We start from the raw sequence: 11002 nt of genomic DNA, 5'->3' as shown, positions 1-11002 counted from the left end.
AGAACCATGGCCTCAGACTTGGAGGTGCTGATTCTCATCCCAGCCCCTTCACACTCGGCTGCAAACCGCCCCAGTGCCTGCTGGAGGTCCCGGTCTGATGAAGCCAACAGGACAACATCATCTGCAAAAAGCAGAGATGAAATCCTGTGATTCCCAAACCGGATTCCCTCCGACCCCTGGCTGCGCCTAGAAATCCTGTCCATAAAGGTAATGAACAGGATCGGTGACAAAGGGCAGCCCTGTCGGAGTCCAACATGCACCGGGAACAAGTCTGACTTACTACCGGCAATGCGAACCAAGCTCCTACTCCGGTCATACAAGGACCGAATGGCCCTTAACAAAGGGTCCCGAATCCCGTATTCCCGGAGTACCCCCCACAGGATGCCACGAGGGACACGGTCAAACGCCTTCTCCAAGTCTACAAAACACATGTAGACTGGATGGGCGAACTCCCATGAACCCTCGAGCACCCTAGCAAGAGTATGGAGCTGGTCCAGTGTTCCGCGGCCAGGACGAAAACCGCATTGTTCCTCCTGGATCTGAGGTTCGACTAGCGGCCTAACTCTCCTCTCCAGCACTCTGGAATAGACTTTCCCAGGGAGGCTGAGGAGTGTGATCCCCCTATAGTTGGAACACACCCTCCGGTCCCCCTTTTTAAAAAGAGGAACCACCACCCCGGTCTGCCAGTCCAGAGGTACTGTCCCCGATCTCCACGCGATGCTGCAAAGGCGTGTCAGCCAAGACAGCCCTACAACATCCAGAGACTTAAGGTACTCGGGGCGAATTTCATCCACCCCTGGTGCCTTGCCACCGAGGACCTTACTGACTACCTCGGTGACTTCGACCAGGGAAATGGACGAATCAACCTCCGAGTCCCCAGCCTCTGCTTCCTCAACAGAAGGCGTGACGACGGGGTTGAGGAGATCCTCAAAGTATTCCTTCCACCGTCCTACAACGTCCCCAGTCGAAGTCAGCAACTCCCCACCTCCACTGTAAACAGTGTTGGCGGGAAACTGCTTTCCCCTTCTGAGGCGCCGGACGGTTTGCCAGAATTTCCTAGAGGCAGACCGATAGTCCTCCTCCATGGCCTCGCCGAACTTTTCCCAGGTCCGAGTTTTTGCCTCTGCGACCGCGCGGGCTGCGGCACGTTTGGCCTGCCGATACCCATCAGCTGCATCAGGAGTCCCACAGGCCAACCAGGCCTGATAAGACTCCTTCTTCAGCTTGACGGCTTCCCTTACTTCCGGTGTCCACCACCGGGTTCGGGGATTGCCGCCACGACAGGCACCAGAGACCCTACGGCCACAGCTCCGAACAGCCGCATTGACAATGGAGGTGGAAAACATGGTCCACTCGGACTCAATGTCTCCAGGCTCCCTCGGGACCTGATTGTAGCTCTCCCGGAGGTGGGAGTTGAAGACCTCTCTGACAGAGGGTTCCACCAGACGTTCCCAACAGACCCAAACGTATTGTGAGGGTCTATCCCGCTCCCTCCTCCGCCATCGGATCCAACTTACCACCAGGTGGTGATCAGTTGACAGCTCAGCCCCTCTCTTCACCCGAGTGTCCAAGACATATGGTCGGAGGTCAGATGACACAACCACAAAGTCAATCATAGACCTCCGACCTAGGGTGTCCTGGTGCCACGTGCACTGATGGACACCCTTATGCTTGAACATGGTGTTCGTTATGGACAAGCTGTGACTAGCACAGAAGTCCAATAACAAAACACCGCTCGGGTTCAGATCAGGGAGGCCGTTCCTCCCAATCACGCCCCTCCAGGTATCACTGTCATTGCCCACGTGGGCGTTGAAATCCCCCAGTAGGACGACAGAGTCCCCAGTCGGAGCACCTTCCAGTACCCCTTCCAGAGACCCTATGAAAGCTGGGTACTCTACACCGCTATTTGGCCCGTAGGCACAAACAACGGTGAGAGACCTATCCCCTACCCGAAGGCGCAGGGAAACAACTCTCTCGTCCACCGGGGAAAACTCCAACACATGGCAGCTGAGCTGGGGGGCTATAAGCAAGCCCACCCCTGCCCGCCGCCTCACACCATGGGCAACTCCAGAGTAGAAGAGAGTCCAACCTCTCTCAAGGAGTTGTGTTCCAGAGCCCAGACTGTGTGTGGAAGTGAGCCCGACTATCTCTAGCCGGTACCGCTCAACCTCCAGCACAAGTTCAGGCTCCTTTCCACCCAGTGAGGTGACATTCCATGTCCCAATTGCCAGATTCTTTGTCCAGGGATTGGGTTGTCGAGGCACCTCCACACGGCTGCCACCCAATCCACACTGCACCGACCCCTTATGCGCCTTCCTGCGGGTGGTGGGCCTACGGGAAGGCGGTCCCACGTCGCTCCTTCGGGCTGCGCCCGGCCGGGTCCCGTGGGAGAGATCCCAGCCACCAGGCGCTCGTCTACGTGCCCCAACCCCAGGCCTGGCTCCAGGGTGGGGCCCCGGTGACGCCAATCCGGGCGACGTATCCGACCTTGATCTTTCACTCGTCATAAGGGGTTTATGAACTGCTCTTAGTCTGGCCCGTCGCCTAGGACCTGTTTGCCTTGGGAGACCCTACCAGGGGCTTAAGCCCCCGGCAACATAGCTCCTAGGGTCATTCGGGCACGCAAACCCCTCCACCACAGTAAGGTGGCAGTTCAGGGAGGGGCAAACATTCAGTTCAGGTAAATTAATTCAGACTTTATTGTACAAAAAGAACATTTATTTGACCCAGTAGAGCAACACGGTCACTTTAATAACCTGCACTTCATAATTTTTTCCCAGTCAACACACAAAACAGGTTGTGCACATTTTTTTAATTAAAAAAGTTTAAAATTTTTTTTAAACTTTGATCAGATAAATAAAGGTTGAAGCTAATTCACAAACCACAGATGTTTTTATAGCACTGTTTGACGGGAACACATTACTTACAGGACGCACAGTACGGTTTGATTTCCAGTGATTAATGCAGTGTTAATGAATGCGTCTTAGACGACATGTTTCAAACTAAACTTTGGACTCTGGCGACTTAATAAGTGTCTCAGAGTTTATAGAAAGTTTCAGGGTCACAGTTATCAGAGACATCCGGTCTCATATTGATCATTCTGTTGGGTCCAGTTCAAGATGTTCATTCAACATCCAAAATGTTGAAGCTCTGAATTAAATGAGGCGACAGAGTTTACAGCCACAGCAGCGTGTTGTTGTTGTTGTTGTTGTTGTTGTTGTTGTTGTTGTTGCCTGAGGATCACGGCCGTTCAGCACTGTTCCCCAAGTTTCATTGGACAGTTGTAAATTACTGTTTAACACATATAAAATCATAAATCCACCTTTTGACTGATATTAACAGGCTTTTCTTTTATTTAATCAGGTATTTTTATAGGAAGAAAGAAAATTCTTTCACTGACAATGTATTAAATCTGAAAACACCCTGAACAGGATGAAATCTGCTGCTCGTCGACCTCCACTGACGGTAAAAATCTTTTATTTGCTTGACATCGTCCCTGATCAAACTAAACTGACTGATGCATCTCACTGACTGAGTGTCTGTCTGGCTTCAGCTTGAAATGTTGTTGGGTTTTACAGCTTTAATTATGTTTCTTATGTCTACGAACCAACAGGTTCCTTCTTTTGCTTTTGTAATAAAATATTAGTCAGTCATAAAAAAACTTGTGACTAAATAACGTCTGAACATTTGTGTTTGAGTTTCGAGCCGTTGTTACGTTTAGATCCAATCTGACACTTTCTGTGCTTTACATAAAAACTATTTTATTTTTCTTTCACCTTAAAAGAAGCTCTAATAAATCAAATCAAATATTAAAATGTATTTGAGTTTGATGATCCTGACAGAAGATTAGTGAAGATGTGATTTGTCAGGAGCCACGTTTCCCAATGAGAAATTGATCAAGAAGCTCCGGTCTGTGTCTCAGACGACAGCGTAGATCCTGTCATGAGACTTTACGTTCTGTTGTGCTTGTTTAACACGTTTCTCCTACTGAGTCTCCAGGTTCAGGTCTTACAGCCCAGAACAGAATTAACAAGCTCAGTCTGAAAGAAGAATTACGGCGTCTGAGAGGACACATTACAAATCAAACAGCTGCTAACTGAACAAAATGCTGCACAAACACTTAGATTTCCTGGAATAATGTAAATGACCAAATGGTTGTTTTAAATCAATGCTTGATTTAAATGTGTACAAAAAGTAGTTTGGGTTAAAAACAAGGAGGAGGTCTGTCAGTATATGAGCCCTGGTTCTGTCTGTAGAACGTCAGTCCCATGTTAACACTTGTTGTATTAAGATGTTTCTATTGTGTGAATTGTTGGCACACTGTCTAAAACTGTCATTTCATTTTTAAAACAATAAAATCTGAAAATCTGACGACAGATGTAAGAAACTAAACGTTCAAATCAAATAACAAAGTACAAGGTTTGAGATTCGAGGGAACACTGTTTGTGTATCTGTGATTTGATCCCATTTCATTTCATCCTTTCATCCCACTGATTCCTCTGGTAGAGATTGAACACGAGAACAGAAATAATCATTCAGCTGTTCATCATCTGATCATTTACCTGTTATTCTGTGTTCGTCACTTTTCTCCTTCTCCTGTGGTCTATCCCACTTCTGCTTCGAGCTAAATAAATCCCTGATGTGTCAGAGCAGAGAAGTCCACTGAGGGGGGAGGTCTGTAACCGCCAGAGAGCAACAGGAAGTGAGCTGCAGGCAGAAGTTCAGTTTCATTTTCTTCTAGAACAAACAGTTCACGCAGACGGCAGCTTGGATCAACCTTCACTAAAAGGTAAATGATCGTGTTGCTGTTCCCTGAAGCTCTTTAGATTTAGATCTCGTACACATAGAAATTCAGTTCACGTGATAGTTTGTAGTTTACCGACTCTTGGACTTCTCTTCCCTCACATTACTGGACTCTAACATGGGAATCCAGAGGAGTGGAGCTGAGTATTAAAAAGGTGGAAATGTGAGTGTTTGTTTCCTGACTGACAATTTTCCAGCCACGTTTTATTGGTTGTTGCTCTGTTATGTTATGAAGTCAGCTGCTTCTGGGGTCTCGTGTCTCTGAAGAGGCTGCATGTCGGAGCCACTGCCGCATCAGCATCTTCATGTTCATGAAGCTACTCGTCAGCCATTCCAGTTCTTAAGACTTCCTGATTACCTGTTGACTACCTGTCTCTACCCCTGTTTTTTTAGCTGCCATCTGGTCTGATATTTTGACCTGTTGTCTGTTTTTGGAACCTCTTTTAAGGACTCTGCTTCTGATCACTGGTGCTCACGACTGGAGCCATGACTGTCAAACCAACTGTCTGTGGTTTGTGGATCTTGGACTCTCACATTTCCCAGAACCCTCTACTCAGTACTTGTCTAAACGTTCCTGTTTAGATTTCTGTTCTTCCATCCTGAGCCTCCTAAATAAACTTGTTTTAACCAGTCGTAGTGTTGAACTGAAAGCTCTCATTGGTGCAGTGATTGAAGTGGATTTAATAAGGTGAAAACAGTTCAAATGAACCAAATCAAGCAGAAATAACAGGTGGTAAGATCAGAACGGTGCAGATAAACTCCAGGTTCTCTCATCTCAGCTCTCATTTGGTTTTTATCATCTTTCTGATAAAGGTCTTTATTGTCCTGTTATTAACTCTTCTTCCATTTCACAGTTATTGAGGCCACTTTGCTCCTGGGAGCAACCAGGGATCAAAACGATTTAATGTCACTCACTTTAAGTAGAATCGTCACATTCAGCTAACTTTTTCTATGTCTGCAGCCGATCATGGAGTTCATAGAGCCCATCCTGTGCATATCCACCCAGATCTACGACCTGGTTGAAAAAGTGAAGGCCAATAAGAAGCGCTGTCGCCGTGTTTCTGACAGAGTCAAAGCCCTGGACAACCTGGTGAGGTCCATCAAAAACAGAGGGAAGGTAGAACCCACCGCTGACGTAGAAACAGCCCTCAAGGAGCTCTCATTCACCCTCACATCAGCACAGGAGCTCATTGAGAAATACGCCTCAGCCAAATGGATGGAGCGCATCCTGAGGTCCAGCAGCCACGGAGACGAGTTTGACAGCGTGAATGAACGTCTCAGCGACGCCTACCAGGTGCTGTCTGTGTCTCTGCAGGTGGAGCAGGGCAACATGCTGTACAAGGTGTTTGAACTGGGCTCCAAAGAGAAAGAGCAAGAGAAGAGAGAAGACGAGGAACAGCTGAAGAAATGTGAGAGAAAATCATTTTGGTTTTGTCTTTGTAGAGTAGAAGAAAATGTAATGTTGGAGGTTGGAGCCTTATATTTTTTATACATTTTGCATCTTCAGCTCAGTGATCCCACGACGGTGGAATGAGCTGCAGAACTCTGCACGCTCAGCCACCTCGCTTTAATATTTAAAACACTGATGAAAACAGAACTCTTCCACATCAACAAAAAACTTTTCTACTCTCTTGTACTTAACATCTCATGAAACAGAAACTCTTCTTTAACAGCACTTTGCTTTGATGTTTTTCTCCTTGACTTACATTTTGTTTGTTCCTCACTTGTAAATCGCTTTGGATAAAAACGTCGGATAATGACTAAATGTAAAGGTTTCAGTTTTGTTGCTGTTGTGTCATCAGTGTTTGTCTGTTCCTCAGTGCTCCTGGAGTACATAAAGGCTAAGGAGGAGAGTCTGGAAATGATCAAAAGCAATGTGGAAAAGATCATGACCATGTGTGAGTAGATCAAAATACAAGTAGAAGAGATCTGTGAAGACTTTTGAAACTCTTGCTGGTAGAGACATAAAAAACAGAGGTAAAGAGAGGGAATAATGAAACTGCTGGATGTGAAAATAACGAGTTAAGCTCCACTTGTGAAAATGAGTTCCTGCAGATTTTAAAGACAACTTTAAACCTATTAAGTAGTAAATCTTTGTTCTTTTCCTAACTGGTCATTCTCCCTCTCACTGACTTCACAGTGAATAAGCCCAGCGTCATTATTGAGGACATCCGGCTGATCAAACCAGATGAACTGAAGTATGACTATCCCAAAAAGCCCTTCATGGAAACGACAACCTCAGAGGTCTACAAAGGAGAGTATCATGGATTCACAGTGGCCATAAAGAGATACAGAGAACCTGGGATCACCCCCCCAAGGTGTGAATTCATTTTTGAAATAATTTCATTTAATTTTGTGAATTAATTTCAACTTCAATTAGCAAAGAACGGTGTATTTCAGTGAGGGACACAATGTCACACATATTTAGAGTTAACCTAAACATTTTCTCACCACTTTTTCCTCGTAGGGAGGTGAAGTCTATTTTTGATAAGGAAGTTCAAACCATGAAGCGATTCGAGTCGCCCAACATCCTGCGGATGTTTGGCATCTGTGTCCAGAATGAGGACGGTGAGTGTAAACCCCACAGCACTGCAGAGCTCCTTCAAAATGACCGTAATGCAAGGTGATCGTGTCCCTGCTTGTAGGACCCAGCCCACAGTTCCTCATCATCATGGAGTACTGTGAGAAGGGGAGTCTTCGTCAGGTTCTGGATACTGAATTTTCAGACCTGTCCTGGACCACAAAGGCTCGTATGTGTCTGGACACAGCACAAGGACTCTACCGGTCAGTCCACAACGATGATAAATTGATGATGAATTCTTCTCTACACTTGAATTCATTCTGCAGCTCCCATCATGTTTTAGAAGCAGTAAAGATCAGTGAGTCTGATCCAGAAGCAGCCGTGCAGGCCAAGCCCTGACACTGGTCTGGATATAAATACAGCCATTCCTGCTCCACTCTGAGGCCTTTTTACCCCATTAGTAGAGGTTAATTAGTTTCATAAATCCAGGGAAACGCTCCAGTCTTATCTCTGTACTTTTCTGTAAATTCCATCTTGCATCTTGTGGTTTGAAGTCTTGTTTGAATGGTGGATTAAGTCACAGAGCTCTGAGGAGGTTATTGGTGACGTCGCTGACACAGATCAAAGTTATTACTTTAAATAGAGACAGTAGTTACATTAGCCATCATTACACTGGTTCCTTATGATTTAAAATTTACAATAAATCACTAAAGAGCATCTCTATTGTCTCTTAGACTGCACCAGACGGAAGAAAAAAGTAAGGTTCACGGATGCATCAATAGCAACAAGTTCCTTGTAGCTGAAGGCTACAGAGTCAAGGTAGGAAGTCCAGCGTGTGCTGGGGTTGCTTACAGTCCACTGAACAGTTGTATTTAGTTGTATTAAATAATTAACAAGGCCCTAATGTTGTTGTTTTTCTACAGTTGGGAGGTTTTGAACTGGCGAAAACTGATTCATCACTAAAAAGGTTGCCAAAGGGCAAAGAGAGCACGTCTCTATGCTACTCGTCTCCTCAGATTCTTGAAAGCATCAACCATGTCTACAGTAGGGAATGTGAGATGTACAGGTAGGATACTGTCTAATGCAGGATTTTTAAATTAGATTAGAGTACTGTAATGTTTGGTGTTGTTACAAGACAGTATCGCCAGAAACTACAAATGTGAAGTTTTCAAACACATTCAAATTTTTTGGGTGTAGGTGCACTGGTTTGTAAGTTGTAGCTTGCAGCATCATTAATGGTTAATACATACATGAGTCATGATTAAGATCAAGTTTTATGTTGACCTGTACTAAGAAGATTCATTTGGCTGGTAATAATTAGGTTTCAAACATTTTTAACTCACTAATGGTAATAACCTTCTCACTATCAGGAGTAATACAGGCATATAAAGTAATTCAGGTCATAGTACCTGTATGGAGATTGTGAATATACTTTTAAATTGTATACTAAACATCTCTGAAAAGTTGTTTCGGTCCAGATGCTCTAGAAGTATTTTCCAGATGGACAGTTAAAGCGGTTAAAGTACATATTAGGCCACTTACAGCCTGTTTGTATCAGCTACTGACCCATGAACCACAGACAAACTGAATTCATGAAGACTGAACAATTAACCATATAATAAAACAATAAGCTAACTTTGAAATGTTGTCTTTCAGCTTTGGAATCGTCATGTGGGAAATTGCAACCGGTAACAAACCTTTTAAAGGTGTGTATCTGCAGATGAGCCATCGACAGCCAACGCTCCTAAACTGACTGGTTGTAGTGTCACATGTGCACAAAATATAATAAAGTACTTGTATTACGAACGACTAACTAGTGGACCCAGTTCCAGAAGGACAACAAATGCAGAGTGAGAGTTCCCACAAAAGCACAGAGACTTCTGGAGACACTGCCTCAGCGGGTCTGAGGAGGGAATTCCAAAGAACTGTGATTTCACTGAGGTCACCAAAACAGTTGTCACTTTTAAGAAAGTGTCATTATTTTCTATTGTTTATACCTCTGTATATACCTCTTCTCATTATTTTAATTTTACCTTCTGGTTGTACAGGTTCTGTTTCTGTATAAGAATCCACTTTGAACCTTTTTAACAATGTTGAAGGACAATTTACTGACTCAGCAGATTGCCAAGTATTTCATAATGCTGGACTGCATCACTCAGGTTTCCACTTAGACAACAGACAGGTTTTGGGAACATCAGAGTTTCGAGCCTGACAACTTGTCACATAGAGAAAGTTATTCATATTAGAACTATCCAAACACAAAGCTGCACATCCAGCTAATAAACGAATACTTGTGTGTTTTGTTGTTCTCTTTCCAGATTGTTCAGATAAAGATATCTATCAGAAAGTGTGCAAAGAGAAATTTCAGGAGCCACTCCCCGATGACTGTCCTGCTCCACTAAAAGACCTGATCGATGCCTGTCGGGCCTACGACAGCTTCCAGAGACCAACTGCTGGAGGTAAATTACGTCATGTTTCAGGCGTCTGTGGATAATATCAAACAGACTGATGACATGTGCAGATTGACATGACATTGTGGTTTCTCATGAACTGAATAGTATTAACTGTCATGTTTCTCTTCCACAGTGCTGGTGGATAAACTGCGCAGTGTGGTGGCTCAGTTAGAAGAGCAGTAGATCTCTTCAACCCTCTGTTCCTTCATCACCAGCACTCGCAGTTTTGCATGTGAACTGGTAACTTGGGTCATTTTATCTGTAAGTTACTTACTTAAAGGTTTAAGTAGTTTAAGTAACTAGACCATCGCAGATAACAACGTCACAGTGAAAACGAATGTTCAAGCAAAAAACAGCATTACAGAATTACAGCGGCTGGTTACTGTGGTGGCCTGCCCTTTTAAGTTGCTTTGGATAAAAGCGTCTGATAAATGACTAAATGTAATTGAATTACTCGGGACTGTCACTCATCAAATTAACATGGTGGTGGAACAAAACTCGGTGATGTTCTTGGACTGTAAGAAGGCGCTAACCTCATGTTTCACCTGGGGTTTGTAGTTAATAAACAAAGAAATGCAGCCTCATGTCTCAGTTCAGCTGTTTTCATTTTTTTTGTTTTCATTCCCACATTTCTGGTGTGAAAACACATTTTTCTGGTTTTTGTTCGTCTTTGCCAGAAAATGTATTTTCACTTTCAGATCAAAGTCAAGTCTATTTTCAGTTTGCAATTAAATGTTATTTGTACAGCTGTATAATATTAAACAGCTGTTATCACATATTATCAATTGTGTTTAAAACACAAATCTGTTTCTTCTGGAGTAAAGTTATTTTTAGAGTTAGTCCAGAGTGTGTAACACACACCTGCTAAATAATACATATAACTTTATTAGAAAATAATGATTTATTTAAACCTAAACTTTGGTCAGTTCTCCTGCTACAGACAGTTAAAGACACAACACTATTTAACACACCAAGTACGTTATTGAAAAAAGCTCCGCTTCAAATTTTTAAAGTTTTAGTTATTAACAATGTGAGAAGTGAGTCCCAGGTCTGACAGTGGAAATGTTTGCAGTTGTATTAGCGTTGGAGTGGATAAGGGAAATTAAGCCAGGGCTGGTTTTAATATGCAGTGACTCTGCTTCTGTTCATTGGGTCCAGTTCATCCAGGAATCAGCTGGACTTAAATCTGCTGTCATTAGATTCAGAAGTTGTAAGTCTGGGTGTG

The 11002-nt window shown here is 44.0% G+C and overlaps 1 protein-coding gene across 2 annotated transcripts; it reads left to right on the top strand.

Annotated features, from left to right (window-relative positions):
- The first annotated feature begins 4703 nt into the window (after positions 1-4703).
- LOC113165185 (mixed lineage kinase domain-like protein) lies at positions 4704-10361 on the top strand. Of its 2 annotated transcripts, none has more exons than XM_026364540.1 (11): positions 4704-4789; positions 5765-6212; positions 6624-6701; positions 6944-7121; positions 7271-7371; positions 7449-7587; positions 8059-8143; positions 8248-8390; positions 8981-9030; positions 9643-9783; positions 9911-10361. In XM_026364540.1, the coding sequence occupies exons 2-11, from the start codon at positions 5771-5773 to the stop codon at positions 9958-9960; spliced, it is 1407 nt and encodes a 468-aa protein (XP_026220325.1). In that variant the 5' UTR covers positions 4704-4789; positions 5765-5770; the 3' UTR covers positions 9961-10361. The 2 variants fall into 2 exon arrangements, with proteins under 2 accessions (XP_026220325.1, XP_026220326.1); XM_026364541.1 differs by lacking the exon at positions 4704-4789 and adding an exon at positions 4810-4966.
- The last annotated feature ends 641 nt before the right edge of the window (positions 10362-11002 follow it).

The sequence above is a fragment of the Anabas testudineus genome, chromosome 6, assembly GCF_900324465.2.
Source record: "Anabas testudineus chromosome 6, fAnaTes1.2, whole genome shotgun sequence".
In the NCBI taxonomy this organism is placed as follows: domain Eukaryota; kingdom Metazoa; phylum Chordata; class Actinopteri; order Anabantiformes; family Anabantidae; genus Anabas; species Anabas testudineus.
Note: the sequence above shows the minus strand (reverse complement) of the source record. Positions and strands in the feature narration are given on the sequence as shown.

Coding starts and splice junctions, on each gene's coding strand:
- LOC113165185 (XM_026364540.1), top strand. CDS start 5,771: ATGGAGTTCATAGAGCCCATCCTGTGCATATCCACCCAGATCTACGAC. Junction 6,702..6,943: donor GGAAAAGATCATGACCATGT/GTGAGTAGATCA, acceptor CTGACTTCACAG/TGAATAAGCCCAGCGTCATT. Junction 9,784..9,910: donor CCAGAGACCAACTGCTGGAG/GTAAATTACGTC, acceptor TCTCTTCCACAG/TGCTGGTGGATAAACTGCGC.